The sequence below is a fragment of the Salvia hispanica genome, chromosome 4, assembly GCF_023119035.1.
Source record: "Salvia hispanica cultivar TCC Black 2014 chromosome 4, UniMelb_Shisp_WGS_1.0, whole genome shotgun sequence".
In the NCBI taxonomy this organism is placed as follows: domain Eukaryota; kingdom Viridiplantae; phylum Streptophyta; class Magnoliopsida; order Lamiales; family Lamiaceae; genus Salvia; species Salvia hispanica.
This window is the reverse complement of record NC_062968.1, coordinates 56,612,518-56,630,344: the sequence shown is the minus strand read 5'-3', so window position 1 is coordinate 56,630,344 and position 17,827 is coordinate 56,612,518. Positions and strand designations below refer to the sequence as shown.

The 17,827-nt window shown below is 37.6% G+C and overlaps 3 protein-coding genes across 3 annotated transcripts; 1 reads left to right on the top strand and 2 right to left on the bottom strand.

The window, feature by feature from the left end:
• Positions 1–1,030: 1,030 nt before the first annotated feature.
• Positions 1,031–6,042, top strand: LOC125222106. The gene is made up of 3 exons (XM_048124552.1): positions 1,031–1,187; positions 1,333–1,380; positions 2,590–6,042. The coding sequence occupies exon 3, from the start codon at positions 2,655–2,657 to the stop codon at positions 5,568–5,570; it is 2,916 nt and encodes a 971-aa protein (XP_047980509.1). The 5' UTR covers positions 1,031–1,187; positions 1,333–1,380; positions 2,590–2,654; the 3' UTR covers positions 5,571–6,042.
• A 1,511-nt stretch (positions 6,043–7,553) lies between these two features.
• Positions 7,554–9,043, bottom strand: LOC125221495 (pre-mRNA-splicing factor CWC22-like). Its single transcript, XM_048123613.1, has 2 exons — positions 9,039–9,043; positions 7,554–8,727 (listed from the first exon to the last, which is right to left on the bottom strand). Exons 1-2 carry the CDS (start codon positions 9,041–9,043, stop codon positions 8,022–8,024), a joined length of 711 nt encoding a protein of 236 aa, XP_047979570.1. The 3' UTR covers positions 7,554–8,021.
• A 284-nt stretch (positions 9,044–9,327) lies between these two features.
• LOC125222722 (DEAD-box ATP-dependent RNA helicase 28) lies at positions 9,328–17,146 on the bottom strand. The gene is made up of 19 exons (XM_048125486.1): positions 16,784–17,146; positions 16,512–16,700; positions 16,350–16,418; positions 16,033–16,139; positions 15,213–15,294; positions 14,277–14,450; positions 13,235–13,383; positions 13,021–13,116; positions 12,702–12,804; positions 12,561–12,623; positions 12,404–12,465; positions 12,155–12,251; positions 11,468–11,586; positions 11,347–11,389; positions 10,788–10,889; positions 10,266–10,364; positions 10,113–10,187; positions 9,657–9,934; positions 9,328–9,512 (listed from the first exon to the last, which is right to left on the bottom strand). The coding sequence occupies exons 1-19, from the start codon at positions 17,087–17,089 to the stop codon at positions 9,497–9,499; spliced, it is 2,229 nt and encodes a 742-aa protein (XP_047981443.1). The 5' UTR covers positions 17,090–17,146; the 3' UTR covers positions 9,328–9,496.
• Positions 17,147–17,827: the final 681 nt, after the last annotated feature.

The window sequence follows — 17,827 nt, the reverse complement described above, 5'->3', positions numbered from 1 at the left end:
GCCTCTTGTTTTATTAAAATTTTTGTTTTTTTGATCAGATGTTGAAGTTTTTTAAAATGGAACAGAGAGAATATTTATTTAATTAAAAATAATGTTAACCTTACTGAAGTATTTTAATTTATTTTTTCCATATTTGCCAACACATTCTTTTTTTTTATCTTTATGTGAAGTCAAAAATTAAACCGTGACTCAGTAATAAATTATTTTCACTCCTTTTTTTTGTTAAAGGTGATAAAATATGACTGTTACTAAATATTCCATTTGTGAATATTCAATTTCGGAATCATCATAATTTCAGACTTAATTATCCTAACTTTCTGGTCATTTGGTTATGGAATATTCAGAATATGCTTCAACATTTTGAACTAATATTATTAACCTCGAAAGCATTGAAGATATCGAATCATAATATGGATTAATATTTAAGCAGTAATTAGAATCTCAAAAAAATAAAAGGAATATTGGCATCTAAAATCACTAAACTTTCAAAAAGTTTGGTGTTTCCCACGAACTTTAAAATTGGCAAATAATATCACGAACTTTACCACGTGTTTGTTTTTTCCCACGAATGAAAAAATTCCCACAAATAATACCAATTTTTTTTCGTAATTTCTCGACAACAATTTCGAAAGTTTCAAGTTTTTCAATATTTGAAGATAGTTTTTCTTGAAGCACACCCTCAAAAATTGTACTTCAATCTATTAAAATAACATGAATTTTTTCAGATATTATTTGTCAATTTTAAAGTTCGTGGAAAAAATCCAAACTTTTTAAAAGTTTCGTGATATTAGATGCCAATATCCCATAATAAAATCATATACGTATCTCAAAAAAATAAAATAAAAAACACAAATTACAAACATCGCTCAATAAAATATTAAAATAAGTAATTTAGAAGACTAAAACATTAAGGTCAGATTTAATTATATAAATAAAATTAAAAAAGTCACAAGCGGCGCACGTGTTGAACACCCACTTGTGAGCTAAAGCCTAAAACTGGCCAAAGACAATTGAGAATTACACCCAAATTCATTCCATTACTATTTCTTTTATACCTCAAATTTACTGATTTTTCTTTTTTATTTTCATATTCCGACGAAAATATTTTGGGGGTGGAATTGATCTCTTGCTTGGAGTTGAGGAGCTTTTCAAATCGTGATTTTTGTTTCCGAGTTCTTGAGAAAGGGGTATGAACTCTGTGTTTTGCCCTAATTTATTTGGGCGAAGACTTTTAATCTGTGTTTTAAGCCTTTCTAATATTTGATTTTCCGCTGCATTAATTGGCGTGGTTTTTTAATCTAATCGCTAGGTTTTGTGTGCTGATAATTGCAGGTCTGTGCGAAGCTCTGTGTTTCGGAGACGCTGATTGCTGATGCCAAGGTAAAGGGAATTGTAATCTAGGGTTTGGTTGGGGCTGTATTGGTTTGTTGGTCTGTGTGTGTGTGTGTGTGTTTGCGTTTCTTCAATTTTCAGTCTCTTGTAGTTGAATTTTGATTTATATACGGAAGCCCTAGATTTGATAATATTGTGATTGTGATTTTTTTTTTCAATTTTATTTCATGGTGAATTGTACTTTTCGGACTAGCTGAATTCAATTTCCTATTTGGTGGGCCGTAGAAAATTTACTCCTTGCGTTATTGATTTTGATCGTGCCTTCTTTTTCCTCTCTTGAGGATTCAAATACAGTGCTGTTTAGCTCTTTCTGAATCGAGTGGATACTTGGATTTATTATTTTGGATCAAAATGGAAATTTTTTAAGTGTAAACTTTACCCAAGTAACGACATAGTAAATATATTACCTTGCATATATCGCGTCTTTCTTTGACATTTTAACTGCAAATGCTGATAGATTCCTTGTCTAAGTATTCTTTCTTTAATCTGGCATGCTGCTACTTCTTGGAAGATGATGAGTGTTGACACGGAAGTTCAGATGATATGGTTGATGGATACAATTTTTTATGACATTACTTGATGACTTCTAGCTATCTCTGGGGATAATCCTAGTTTTCTCTTTTGATTATGCTGTATAGACATGGACATAAGACGGAATTGGAGGGGGGGACTTTGCATCTTGGTGTAGAATAGTATGAGCTTCTATATTGGTGCATATAGATGTAGCCTTCACTGCCTCTTGATAAATTATAAATGTGGTAGAATTGTTGAATACTGTCAACAAAGTTGGGTTCTTCTCATCTTGTCCAATTATCTTGAGTTTGGAGAATGAGGAGGCATTGCTTGTGGTAGGTATATTTGCATGTCAGTTGTGCTAGTCTTTTAGATATTGTACCTGACGTTCTTAGAAACAATGAGTCAAAGAGTATGAAACAGTTTCTTTGGAAGCCATTTATAGATGTGAATTCATTTTACTTCAAAATCAAGGTATCTTCTGTGATATCTACTGTGTTTATTATTCTGAACTGCCTAATAAATTTGTGGCCATATATGGCAATGAAAACCTGACGCTGTATTTAGTAACTGAATTGATTAACTTTTAGTATAATTATTGATGGAATGGAACTTGCAATCCGATGGCTTTATCTAAGAGGTTATATTACATGATTTGACCAAATGGTGGAACAATTTTTGCAGGGTTCAGAACCAGGAGGCCTCATGAGATTACAGTAGTCTATTGTGGCTGTTCCGCCGAAGAGATTATGACACTAGACGACTTCTTCACCTTGACTGAGATGAACAATGGGCTTACAGCTCCTTCTCGGGTCAGGGAACTTATGGCTGTCATGGAGAAAGAAAGAAATTGTGTGGTGAAGAATGCAGCTGATTCGACAAGGCAGTGGTCTGCAGTTGCAAGTGCTATAGTTGCTACTGAGAACAAGGAGTGTGTTGACCTTTTTCTTCAGTTAGATGGCCTCAACTTCATCTCAAAGTGGTTGAAGGATGCCCAGAAGCTCGATGACGACACCAGTGGCAGCTTTGTGGAAGAATCACTTACCCATTTGCTGCGGGCACTTGAAAAACTGGACGTGGACCATGAAAAACTGCTTGCTTCTGGAGTCTGGGAAACTGTTAAGAATCTCCTTATGCACAGTAGTTCCAGGGTTCAGGATAAAGCTCGCGCACTGTTTGAAAGCTGGAAAACAAAGATGAATAGCACCACATCTTTACCTGATGTGGATAAAACAGGACCTTCAACTGTAGATGAGCCTCAAAAAAGTGGCGATATAGAGAGGGGCATCGAACATTCAGAATCTCTCCCGACAGATGCATCTATCTGCCAAGAAAATCCTATTAATACAAAGACCCCCGAATCAGATGATCCAGTCCTCTCCACAAGTTCCAATGATGCTCTTAATCATCAAAAGGTTGAAAGTGCAAACAATATGGACACAAGTTTAAATCTCCCAATTGGAAATGATGCATCATTTCACCAAGTTGTCTCATCGCCCTTACAAGCATCTTCAACGGAGCCTCCATGTCATCCAGATAAAACTACATCTGAGCCATGTGTTGCAGCTGTTCCTGGGGAAGGTGCTACTGAAAGTTTGTCTGATAAAATGGGATTGCTTGAAACATCAAAAGGCGGATCGTTTATTTCAAGTTCTGTCGTTGTCCAGGAAAAGAAAACCATAACCGAGAGTCCACAAAAGAACTCGTTTGATGAAGGCTTCTCATGTACTGACTCAAAGGAGATAGACTCTGATGCAAAAGATGTCAAGTACGGAGAAGATGGTTTAAATCAACATAAAGCTTCACCAATTTCTAAAGCAGGAGTTAACAGTAACCCTCTTCTGTTGCCAAGGTCCTCGAACAGTGAGAAGAGTTGGGGAAGTCCTAATGATTTAGAGAAATTCATTTCAGGGACGGAAGGTAAAGGAAAGATTAACACAAGTGGCCTTCATGTTACTGAAAATGATTTAGCAAATAGTTATGCTTTTGGCAGAAAGTTAATGGATAGGGGACCTGAACGAGCTGGTAAGAAGTCCGATGTTGATATAGACCATGGAATTCTAGATCCTCTGGAATATGCAATGCAGGTAGCCATGGAGGTGGAGAGGGAAGTTGTAGATGACAAAGAACGGAGTTGTGGTTCATCAGAGAAATTACCAGAAGGTAATATAAGGCAGCCGAAGAGCCCCGACTCTGTGAGCCAAAAACAACCACATTGCAGTGAGGGCTCACCTAAGGAGGTAGTAGATGAGCCTAATTTATCGGATGCATCGTCACCGATGCAGGACGAATCTGCAACCAGCTCCGGTCACCAAGATGCTGAGCAGACAAATGGTACACAAGATATGGCAACCTCTCAAGTCGCAGAGGTGGCTCAAGAAGAAGCCCACGAAGAGAAAGGCCTAGGTGGATTTGACCTGAATGAAGAAGTTTGTCCAGAAGATCCTGAGCGTCCTGAGAATCAATGTTTTGCACCTGTCTCTTTTGTTTCTGCTTCAAGAGCTGCAGCAGCTCCTGGCCAGCCCGGTGCTCCATTGCAATTTGAGGGGAATCTTGGCTGGAAAGGCTCGGCTGTAACAAGTGCATTTCGCCCTGCATCACCTCGCCGGATGCGGGAAAGTGACAAGGATCTCTCAACTGGGGGGAGCAGTAGCAGCTCAAAGCAACGGCAGGGATTTCTTGACTTTGATCTTAATGTAGCTGAAAGCGTCGACCCCAAAACAGGAGACTGGGCAGCAGATAAACATCTCCAGTTGTATTCTACAGTTGTTTCTGGTGAATCTTCTGCTGAAACAAGCTCGAGAAAATCTGAACATCTTGCACTGGATCTGAACCATTCAAGTGAAGATGGAGGTCCGCTATTAGATTGGCGGACAGGGCAGTTCTTTCCCCAAGAACGCGGACACCATACTCAGTCTCATTCCTTAATTTCTTCAAAACAGACTGCAAGGGATATTAATTTGAATGATCAGCCGACTCACCTCAATGATTCTTCTGTTATTACCTATTTAAGTCCGGCATCTCAGACTTTCAATGTCTCCGGAGGTAACAAGTCAGATGATTCTGTAATATCCATAATGGGCAAGAGAGTTGAAGTCAACAGGAAAGATTTTGTTTCTCATATTCCAAATCTAGCAAATGGGCCGTCCCAAGAGCAGCTTCCGTTTGAGGTTAACCTGGGGAGAACAACTGGTAACCTTTTAGGCATTGGATCTGCACCTACATATTCCAATTCACCAGGGTATGGTTTCAATAGTTTCGCACCTGGGCCTCCTTTGCCTTTTCCCTCAACGATGTACGGATCTGGAGCGCCCATTCCTTACATGATGGATTCCAGAGGACAGCCTGTTTTCCCACAGGTGGTGGGCTCTGCTTCAGCTTTGCCACCTGCTTTCTCTCAACCACCCTTCCTGGTGAACTTGAACACCTCAAACCCTTCAAACGGGGTTGGGCCATCGAGAAGCAGTGTCGATCTCAATTCTGGTATGCTATTGGAGAGTGGGAGTAAAGACCCTGCAGGATTTGGACTCTTCTTGAATTCAGCTCAAGTGAGGTCGGTGGAGGAGCAGTCGAGGCCCAACTCTGTATACAGTGGGAAGCGAAAAGAACCAGAAAACGGATGGGAACATTTTCCTTTCGGGCATTGTACACCACCTTGGAAATAAAGCTGATTCGTGTAGCCGTTTCTTTGGATTGGGATTAGGGGAAAGGAGAGCAGGTTAGTGATTTCATGACATTAGTTTTATTCGAGAAAAAGAGAGAGCCCGTATTGACGTAGCTGGGAAATGGCTCCAAGAAACCAAATAATGATGGAAAATTGCAGGTGTAATTTAATTCTCTTGATGTTTTCCTAGAGGAGAGAAATACAGGAGCTAGGTTTAAAGTTTTTATTTTTATTTTATTTTATTTTTAATTTTGGGTTTAATTTTTTTGTTTTGGTAGCCTTTTACGTTTTATGGAACTTGTCATATAGCAATAGTAGTACTGATCTTTACATTCCAATGGAACTTAGTACAAACTCTTACATATAATATTAGTATGCTGGTTCTCATATTCGTGTCACATGTGATGTAACAGATTCTGGAGTTGTAAATAATTGTTTTTACCTGGCTTTATTTATTCACATGTTTATCTTCACCTTCTTCTCTTCTTCCAATAGTATCCAATTTGTTGCAATAACATTCTGCATACCAACAAGATTCTTGCTTTTGGATAAAACAAAAAAGACACTTTTAGAATTTTAAATTTGTCCTTATAATAAAAATATAGTAATTGGAGGTGTGATTCATTGCTAACTATAATTAATTTAAGAACATAAGAGTTTAGAAATTGATCTATAAATTGTCACGTGTAATTTTTTTTTTCTAGTTTTTTAATATTAAAAAGATAAGAATAACTACTAAATTTAAGGTATTGAATTTCCAATATAATGTAATCCCGCCGTCCGCCATTAAGAGCCTCATTTTTTGGTGGCACGGGTTTTAAGAAATGTTAAGAAAAATTGGTGGAAAAAAGTTAGTGGAATATATGTTTCACTTGTATATAGGTGAAAAAAGTTAGTGGAGTATTAGTTTTAAATGAAATGTGAGTGGAATGAGTTAGTAGAATATATCCACCGAGCCTGTCCGCCGCCTCGCACCATGGATTCCCGACGCCACTCGCACCCCTATCTCCATCGCGATCCATCTAACAACTCGCCGTTTATCGCAGTCGCTATCCCACCTCTACCAACCACTATATCTCTGTCGTGCGACCCCGGTTTTGGATATGACTCAATGGAATTAATTGTCATTGATAATCATGAATCATTGGAATCTTGTCCAAATACTACAATTGATCGACTACCTGACTGTGATCAAGTTGGAGTGGAAGGGGTTTTGTTAGACCATGAAGAGACGGATGGATTTCTGAAAGCTTCATCGCCTTCCCACTCGTCCGGACGATCGCGGACGAGGACGAAAATGGCGGATCGGGCGGACGATCTTCAAACCACCGTGGATGCTCTTAGAACACTACTCCCTCCATCTCAACTTAACTTAATTGTATTCTTTTTCAAATGTTTAAATTAAGTTTTTTTTTTATTTATAAAATAAAATACTCTCTCTGTATTTAAAAAATAGAAATATTTGAAATGGCACAGATTTTAATGTATAATTGGGCTTCCTTTTCGTTCCTCCTCCACTTCCAATCTCGCATCTTATAGGTATGCAATTATCTACTACAAGTTGGGGCTTTTCCTGTGTAATGCACTGCTTTTTTTCTTTTAGCTTGTTAAATTATTAATAGTACAATGCAGAGAATTTGATGAAATTTTTGTGTTCTGGAGATCTTATGGATGTAGTTAGATCGCATTGGACCCTTGACATTTAAGAACTTGTGAATTATTCCAGTGAAATTGGACTTCAGTGAGATCTTTTTTTTTTTTTTACATATCTGGAATGCTAATTGGTTGGAGATTTCTGAATCTGATAGAAGTAGTTTGAGTGTTAGATTTCTCCATAACAATTTTTTTTTTTATTTTTATGTTTGTTTAAATTTTTTAACTTTTAGGAGATGTATCACCAAATAGAAGTAATAGGTGATGTTTCTGATTTTGAAGTATGGAATTGAGGCAACCATTGGTTCATGTATAAGGGGGCATGACGACATTGGATTATCTTATCCATAAGTTGCTGGAATGCTACTGATTCTGCATTGAAAATAACTTTTATTGCAAAAGTGATTAAAAAAAAACACACTGTGTTTATAATTGTCAATCAAATGAATACTACACTAGTTGCTTCTGATCCTCTTGTTGGGATGGCCGGATTCGGTTCCAGAAACACGGGATAAGGACTTGGGCTTGTTGGTGAGATTGAGATAGTCCCGCAGGTGTTGTGTGAGGCCACCAAGGCCAATGGAAGTGAAGAAGTTAACAGCAAACCTTGTGTTTTTGGGATGGCCGTCCTTGGGGAAAATGGAGTGTTGCAAGAGACGTTGATCAAGCAAGGAAAGACCGAGTTGTTCGGACAGTTCAAGGAAGAGAACTTTGATGAATATACGAGAAGAAGAGGTGGTGTCTTGTTCGGTGAGGGATATGAGGGCCAAAACACGCCAGGGCAAGGCATCGGTGGCAATCAAATGTGCATAGAACTTAGCGAGGTTGGATAGTTTGATGGTGTCGAGACGGTGGACAGTAGAATAGTGTAGGGCAAAACATTTGTGGAAGTTGTCCTGATGGAGTTTGTTGATGAGACACAACCTCTGGGCAACAAGTGCATAGTAGCGGGAGTAGGTTGTGCGCTGGCTGCAACACGGTGATGGTCCTGCAGCACGAGGAAAGATCCACATTTGGTAACAAAGGCAACAGCAACCTCAGCACTATCACGGGTGGGATTCTCCAGCAGCTCAAGGGCAATAAGCTCATCAACCACCTGCTGCTTCACCAGGTGAGCTATGAACTTGAGGGCCGCAACGAGCTGAGGCTTGTCGCTGCGTTTGTAGGCCCTCTTCAGCACTAGGACGATCCTCCCAACGAGGAGACGTCCTATTTCAGGGAACTCTGTGTTGACCACAGAAGCCAGAGCGGCGAATACATCGGTGAAGCATGGAGACGCCATCTGAGACTTGATGCATGCTCGGCAGAAGAGCCCCCGGCCTCGTATCAGATTCTCGGAGAAGAGCTCCGGGATGATGTTCTTGATGTTCGCCTCGTTCACTTTGTTCAGGAGTCCGTTGATGCTCTTCCTCAAGGCCTCCCGTTCCGTTCGCTGATACGCGAGGCTGCTTTTGTCCCCCTCGATTTCCTTCGTCCTCGGAGGACCGGCTACGTACACACCAACACTCCCATGTTAAACGATTGTGATGGAAAATATGGGAAACTGTGGAGGAACACAACAGGGAGGAGAAGGGCGATATGATGTCAGTGTGTGCGTCTTGATGGACGGGTATTATATATATAGGGGAAAGGAATCGATCCCCAAAAGGCAATTTTTGATTTGGATACATTAAATAAGGCAAGTGATGAATATTAGGAATAAAAAACGAAGATATGTCCATGATTTTTGGGGGTTCATATATGGAAATATATTTTGGGGAAATAAATGCTCAATCGAGTTCAAAGTACAATTATGACACGTTTCTTAATTAATTACTACATCAGTCCCCCAAATTTTAACACACTTTGACATGACACGAGTTTTAAGAAATGTAATGGAAGGTGAGTTGAAAAAATCGGTGATGTGGGTCCTACTTTTAAAGTATTAGTTTTATAATAAAATGTGAGTAGGAATCAATTAGTGGAATATGAGGTCCACTGAAAAAAATAGTAAAAAGTGAAGTGTGTTCAATGTAGTCATACTTAACAATATTTTACTGTTCACCCAAAGATACATTTGTATAGCAAGTATTTAGAGGGGGCGGTTTCACTAAATCATTGCAAGATTAATATTTTAACAGATAATGAACTTGAGTAATGTAATCGTGTCACTAAATAAGGGTCAAAATTTTCATTAGATATAAAAAGAACACCTTCAGCAGCAAAATCAATTAGACGTGGTCTCTCCGGTATTCAAACACCGTATAGGATCTAGCAAGATTCCGATATCATAACCTACCTCCGCTTGTACCTGCAAAGTAGCAAGAATCCGAATCATGTTTCAGGTCTACGCAAAATGCTGAGTTCATGGAACATGAACAAGAGAACAAATCACAAATGCAATTGAATAACAGAAAGACATAAGTAGACTAGATGTCAAAATGTTGTATATTACCGTGACTTGCTCTTGAATGAGGACTTCTTCTTCAAACCACCTTTGAGGGCTCTGTTTTGCTTTTTCTCACTCATGTCATCCTGGAAAAGTTCTTGCATCTCGTCTGTTCTTGATTGTGTAGGATGCTTGGGATTTTTAACATGTTTTTTCACAATCTTGCCGGCCTGAACAGCCTTGCTTGCAGCCTTGACTGCTTTTGCTCTTCGATATGCAACATCAACAAGTGAAATTCCATTCTTCTCTTTGTCTTTTTTCTCTTTATCCTTTTTCTCTCCACCCTGGTTCATTTCAGATATTGATTATACGAGACAGACTGTTGTAAGTACGGATTTTACTGATACCAAGGATAACCAAACTCAGAGAAAAGAATATGAGTAACAAAATAAAGGCTGTGAAGTGTAAATTAGGTAATCCACTTCACAAAATTTCAATCTAATCCATAAATTTAAAACTCACCTTGACAACATCTTCATCCTCCAACATCTCTCTAGCTGCTTCCAATTTCCTTCTCTTCTTTCTTGGCAAGTTTTTCTGCCAGAAATATTTGCATGAGATGAATTGACTTTCTCAGACAATAGGATCAGACTATAAACATGGTATTCCACAAACCTCGCGCTCTCGCTTTCTCTTTTCCTTCAGCTTCAACTCCTCTGCTTGTTCTGCACTAATTGTGCTACGTCCAGAACCTTTTCCATTATCCGAAGCTTCCTATTGAATCATTTAATGATGCCAGTTAAGTAGTTAGCTAGTTGTATAGCCAACACATATTGTAAAAAGACATTATCGACACTGTACAGACACCCATGGATGGTAGTGCATTTCAATCACAAGATAACAGAAAGGAAAGTAGATATAGAAATAAAAGGAAAAGAGGGACCAGACAAAGCATGCAACCGGCCATTAAGTTTTTCAAAGTAACACAACAACTAAGAAAGAGCTTCACAGTTTTCTCAGTTAAAGGAACTAATCTTATAAGACTCATATCAGTAAAATGTTAAGAGTGAAAGAAGGTAAGTTAATACTAGATAATAGTAACATACTATAAACCAGCTAGATTTAGTCAGACATAAACTTTAAAGATCACAATGGTCACGAGACTTAGGGCATAAATCACAAATAGCGGAAATATACCTTCAATGCTTTAGCAGCAAGTTTCTTTTCCTTTTCAGTAACAAACCATGTTCTTTTAGGGCGTGCATAAATTTCATCTCTGTGAGCGATCATATTTTCTGCCTACAAGTCAAAAGGAATGCCTTTCAATTTTGGAATAGATATGTATTTAAAACATATACTGTTTGTTTTTATGTTCAATACTGTTCAACAATATAAGCTAGCTAACATTGTATTATCATGTTTGACTGGCTCATCTGCATGTCTAAGCAATCACAAAATCTCACAATAATGCTGGAATGGAAAATATTGCACTGTTCAATTTCATTGCTTTGTCCAGTTTTTTCTCAAGCTGAAAAATTGAACAATTTGCATTCTTTTTTATTTTAATATTCTCTAAAATATTTCTCTCACAGAACTGGGTGAAATTTGTGTTGAGTATTTTCACTGACAAATAACAAATGCCTTTCCAGGCTAAGCTTTGTATCTTTGAACTTGATAGCAGAGATGGATTTAGTATTTCTAGAACCAAAGAAACTAAGAACCATTGGAAACCAAACAAAAGCCATAAAACAATAACCTTTGTAACCTCCATTTCAGCTTTCCTTAGTGCCATCTCCTCCCTGCAAAAATCAAGGACAGATCTTGGTGAATACCATGTTCCATTTGTAGGGTAAGCCAACAAGATTGATTACAGTTACCGTTCTTCTCGAAGAACTGATGCTACTTGATCTTCCATTTGTTCAATTATTTCAGACCATTTCTTTATTGACTTTTCAGCAACGGTTCTTTTCCTCATCCTTGAACCAACTCTTTTGACCTACCATAATGATTAGAGATGTTACTTTTATGTTTTCAAGGAGATAGAATCTCAGCATAGTTAAAACTAATGCAAACACATCAAAACAAAAAGGGCATAGAGGAATAGTGGAAATTGCTTTAGGTGGCAATGAAATTATATATTCGGATAAAGTGAAATGGAGCAACGATTCTACAATAACAATTAAAGGCAAACTTTATGCTAACAAACTTAGAGACTCCGCAATCCTAAATTGACAAAAGAAGATAAACCATTTGATAAAATAAGATTATCCATTTCAGATGGACCACAAATGAGTAATCTTCTTTCACATTTCTTCCAATTTAGGCTCACGGAATATATACAGTACAACTATAAAAAACAAATTGTTATGTCTACTATGTGATCGCAAGGTTAAGATAATTTGATAAATAATGTCTTGGAGCCCTAATAACCAGATACAGATACATGTTTAAAAGCTGTAACACAAATCACAATTCAGACTGGAAACAAAAATTTCAAAGGTTCTCAAATTGAACAGCCAAGAACAAGTAAAATAAGACAAAAATCCCAGTTTGTATGTCCTTACTATAGCATTTAGGAGAGACCGATCCTCATCAGTAACAAAGGTAACAGCATGTCCTTCTTTACCAGCCCTGGCAGTGCGACCCACTCGATGGACGTAACTGCAGATGAGCAAAATAAGAAACCTATACTTGGAAAATCAATTGTAAATTGAAAGCTACAGAACTCAGTAATGAGCCAAGAGCTACATAACTAAATAACAAACCGAGTATATAATAAATCTTCAAACCAACCACAAGAAAGCAATAGTTACCTCGTAATGTGATGTGGACATGCAAAATTAATGACTGTACGAACACCAACGATATCAAGACCCTGCAAACAAGTAATGAAAAATGAGTCTCAATGATAAAAGCTTTTAATTTCTGGAGTAGTTTTAACACAGCTAAATGGTTACAATCTATACTTACACGAGCAGCAACATCTGTTGCAATTAGAAAGTCCACTTCTTGTTTCCTGAAAAGGTCCAATGCCTACAAATAAATATCAGTAAATGCATCAACATATGAGTACAAACACAGCAATTTTCAATGTTTATCAGAGATACTTACGTCCATACGCTGGGCTTGGGTGAGGTCTCCGTGAAGCTCAGCTGCTTTAAAGCCAGCCAACCCAAATAGAATCTTTAATCTATGAGCTGCTTTCTTGGTACCACTGAAATCAGGATATTAAATTTTTATAGGTTTCATTTTAAAATGCACTGATTGCAGTTACATTCTATATTTCAACTAGCCCGCTTAAATAAGAGCAAATTAATCCCTCATTATTGAGTGGCATTTCATTGTAGACACTATAGTAGATAAAAACTCAACAAGGGCAAACTAAAAACATGATTATTGCCCACAAGAAATTGGGATTTGAGATGAAAACCTGAAGACAATCACTCTAGATGTAAAGCTCTTGGAGCATATGGAAAGAAGAACTGCTTCCTGATTTCCTTCACGCATTCGGCGTATGCGAATTACCCTGAGTAGGAGATAAAACTTAGTTAGATTACTTATAAAGGGGTAAAATTTCTTAATCAGCCTGCAAAAGTCTTAATGGAAGAAACATAGATATTGAAGTAGAACTACTAATGACCCACTCTTCAGTTAATGCAGCTGGTCGCTTTGCTCTTGGATCAGCTGACAAGCGTACAGGTTTTTTCAAGGAAAGATTGGCAAGCTCATCAACTTTCTCAGTCATGGTTGCTGAGAATAACATGGTTTGTCTACTTTTAGAACATAATTTTACCTGAATGGCAGTAACAAGTAATCAAGTGGTCTATATCATAAGTTCAGAACAGAACTATAAATTCTTGTAATAGTAAATTATTGACTTGGCCAGCCCTACAAAAGAAAACAACAATGTTTAACAAAAACGAGCAGCTTAGAGAAACATGTATGAAATTTTTTTTAAGTGAATAAGTATTCCACGAGAACCCTATTTTTGTGTGCAGTCCCACTTACAAAACCCAGCAATACAAACTAACAGACTACATACAATTATTGGAGGGGGGGGGGATTGATTTGGCTGGTTTTAACCCGAAGAACGATGTCACAGTTTCTTTTCATCTAATCACTATAATAACCACCAGGTAGATAGGGCCAATTCTAAAGCAAACATAAAATTCCAAAACGTTAGGATTATAAACAAGCAATCATTAAACAACTTCTCTAGATTAGGTCCTTAGGAGGCCATTTGATCAACATATCTGAGGAGTTCATAAGCCATTATACCCAGAAAATGTTTTTGAAGCTTATACGACTTAAGATCTTCTTTCAAAATTATAGTTGAAACATTAGGATGATTGAGTATAAGATGTTGATAACTGCAAAGCTGCATTGCAGGGACTAACATGAAAAGGTTTCTGGTAAATAAGATATTGTTTTCATTAAAAGTTGGAGACACACTTACTTTCTTCAGAAAACCTCATATGTTACTAGCATCTTCTTTTGGGAGCAGTTGAAGGTTTAGTTCTTTGAAGGAACTTATAAGCTTTAAAACAACTTAAAGCTTCTATGAGAGAGCTTTTAAACTCAGCCCAAAACACTCTAGATAAGGAACAGCATTAGCAGACATGTTAATGATAAGAATTCAAGAGGGTGCTAGTATTTAGATCCATCATGTTTTAAAACATTCAAAACAACTTTATTAATTTCAGCACTAAATCCAAGCTCAAGGAGCCGATCAGCTTCATCAAGTATCAAAACTGCGAGCTCATCCAGATGTACGGACATAGAGTTACGCAAGTGATCTATCATCCGCCCTGGAGTTGCAACAACTATATCTGGCAAAGTTCTTAAAGCTGCTTCTTGCACCTAATATCATTCACTATTAGTTAAAACAAACATAAGTCGTGAAAAAACAAATAAAGCATAACATTAACTGCAGCAAAAGAACTTTCAGTAATTCAGTTTTGAAGGAAATTACATTTAAATTACAATTAAATTTAGAATCTAGCAACCACGTACAATAAACATTTCATATATATCAAGTGATAACCATATCACCATCAATTTCAGGGGAACAAACTCCAAAGATAGGTTCTCTTCCTGAGACACAACTTGCTACAGAGAATTCACTAGATTTGTAATGAATTTCTTCTGTTCTTACATCAAAGACTTACTATAACTTTTGTCCAATTCTTCTTTCATGGGCAAGGATAAGTAATAAGTTTAGGATGGATCATTATGAGTAAAAAATTAAGAATAGAGTATGGTTCTTTCAGTAATTTCCTCAATTCTCAGTATCAACATAAATATTTTGTCTCATGAATAGGCGTTCAATTATCTGTAAGTGTTCAACTAACTGTCAGAACCACCAACAACAGATTATGAAACAAGAATTATTTATGTAGAGGTTAATTGCATGATACATAGGCTAGCTTTTCATTCTGAAGATGCGTTAATGCCAAACCACAGTATACAAGGGTTATAATCCACTACATATTGCAGAACCGCAATCTACAAGAGTCATACACATAAAAATGCAATATGAATTGCACATCGTGTTAAATCTCAGGTCTCCTGCAGGTTTAGTTCTTCATCTTGACGAGAAAACAAAGGGTGCAGTAAGCATACCTTTGTCGAAACACCACCAACAATCACGCAACTTCTGATGCTCGGTACATGCTTAGCAAGTGTCTTAATCATGCTATCAATCCTGAAAAATAAGTAATATACTTAGTCAAGAACTACAATGAATGAAACCTAGGATAAAAAGAATCAAAGGGAGAATCAAACTCATATTAAATATCAAAATAATAGTAGTAAATGCTAGAGATAGTCTCAAAAATCATGGCAGCGCCAAGGATTACAAATACATGAGTTCAGCAAGCGACACAATCAATTGAATTAAGCAAATTATAGTTCACACAAGCCCTTTACCTAATTCATTTTGCTGAGAATCAGGTTCTAGACATGTCATAAGAATTATATGGCAAATTACTCCTACTGGTCTGCTGAGACCTTACAAGAACAAATAGTTGTTTGTACTCAAGGGATTGCTTGTGGATATTGAATAAAACATAGTGCAGATCATAGATAATCATGTCCACCATAATCAAATTTCCAGCATGACATGTACAGTAAGATACAATTAGTGCTGGAAATTAGAACATATGCAATTGTTGATCAATTGATAAAAATGAATTCTTTAAAAAAAATAAAAAAAAATTACACTATAATGTTTGAAAATTTTAACAACTGGATATACATTAAAGTTTGATCAGGTGATGTTTAAACTGCACAAAATAACATCTTCTACGTCGTATTAAAAAATAGCAGAGAGATGATAAGTAAATGGGGGTTTACAAATTCACGCAAAGCACTAAAATTAACAGCATGAAGCAAAATCTTGACCAAGATAACAAATGATAACTCCACATGAAGCAGAACTTACTGAACAGCCAACTCCCTTGTAGGGGTAAGAATTAGAACTCTAACAGCTGGTCTATTCTTTGGCCGGAACAAAAGCCTCTCCAGGGTTGGTAAGGCAAAAGCAGCTGTCTGAATATGATTAAAAATATTTATTCATCAATTATAAAGACAACAGTCAGAATATGTTCGTCTGTGAAATTGATACAAAACTAAAGAACGAGAAGCTAATATTAAGATATAAGGAGTTCAGAATTTCGTCTTTTCAGTAAGGGAATGAATTTAAGGGAGAAACAAATCAAATTTATACAGTAGCTATCGTGCAATACAAAATAGAAATACCTTCCCGGATCCAGTAATAGCACTCCCGCATATATCACGTCCACTTAAGGCCAAAGGTATACACGCGGCCTACCACACAGAGAAGAAACAATCCATTAATGAATTGGCTGATTATGACATAAAATCAAGTAACCAAAATTGAAGGCATTGTCTTTTGAATACCTGAATGGGAGTGGGCTTTACATAACCCAATTCTTCACACGCCAGAAGCAATGGCCTCGAGAGATGAAGTTCCATAAATGAGTTAGCCTTGAAGGTCACACCATCGGCGGACGAAAAGAACGATTTTTCAGCATTTCCACTTGTCGTTGGGGCATCTTCGCCCTCCTCCTCTTCAGACCTATAACCGTCCTGCACCAGAAAACCAACCACAAAACTCAATCAGTTCCCAATTTTGCATTTCCAGCTCAACATCAATAAAACGAAAGCACTACCTGGATCTCGATTTCGGAATCCGACCGCTCCTCGGATTCAGCTTCTTCCGCGGCGGCGATGGGGCGCCGCTCGAGAGCTTTACTAATTTTGTAGTCTATCGAAGTTGTGCTCCTCCGCGCGTGCTCTTCGGCAATCGATTCAGTGTAGGAGGAGAAATCCCAAGGCGACTGAGTTTTCTTACTTTTCCGTACCACTTCTTCGTCGTCGGAAACTTCAACCTCCTCTTCAGCTTCTTCTTCGGACTCGCTGCCGCTGCTGGGGTCGATTTCCTCATCGCTGGGGGGCTCGAACACGAATTTCCCCATTGGAGGTGAGTGTGCAGCGCTGAAATTGGAAGAAAGGGTTTTAGGGATTGCGACTCCAAAATTTGTGAGGTTTATCACTGATTAATATAAACCCAAAAATGGGCCTTATTATTTTTTTTATAAATATAAGCCCACAAAAGGCCCATAGATAACTGGGCCTTAATTTTCATAATTTCACACAAAAGCCCCATTTCATTTCAGTGAAATCACGGGAGAATTCTTCTTTTGTTCTAGGGGTGTAATTGCATTCCATCTTAATGAAGAAGAATAGATTTGTTCCTACTCAGGGAGTGATGCATAAGCCTTCAGTGTTATGCGTTTCATTTGTAGTGGCGCATAATGCTTATGCGTCACTCCCTAAGTGGGAACAAATATATTCTTCTTCATTAAGATGAAATGCAATTACAACCCTAGAACAAAAGAAGAATTCTCCTGTGAAACCACCGCACCGGATTTTGGGTAGGCCTGCTCAAGGTTTATCGAACCGGCGGTTAAAATCGAAACTGAAACCGTCGATTTTTGAATCGTGATTCGGTTCAGGTTCAAAAAATTTCGAACCGAAACCGGCGGTTCGATTTCGGTTCAACAATTTTCTAAACCGGAACCGGCGGTTCCGAAATGTAATCGTCGGTTCCTGAACCATGGGCATCTCTAATTTTATGAATTTAAATATTTAAAAGTTTTGAGCAGGATGTTGAATATTTATAAATTTTGGACCTTAATTTGAATATTAAAGAA

Excerpts from the sequence above, each read along its gene's own strand:
- LOC125222106 (XM_048124552.1), top strand. The coding sequence starts at position 2,655 with ATGACACTAGACGACTTCTTCACCTTGACTGAGATGAACAATGGGCTT.
- LOC125222722 (XM_048125486.1), bottom strand. The coding sequence starts at position 17,089 with ATGGGGAAATTCGTGTTCGAGCCCCCCAGCGATGAGGAAATCGACCCC. Across the intron at positions 15,295-16,032 it reads ACAAGGGAGTTGGCTGTTCA|GATTGATAGCATGATTAAGA; the intron begins GTAAGTTCTGCT and ends CTTATTTTTCAG. Across the intron at positions 9,935-10,112 it reads AGGATGAAGATGTTGTCAAG|GGTGGAGAGAAAAAGGATAA; the intron begins GTGAGTTTTAAA and ends GAAATGAACCAG.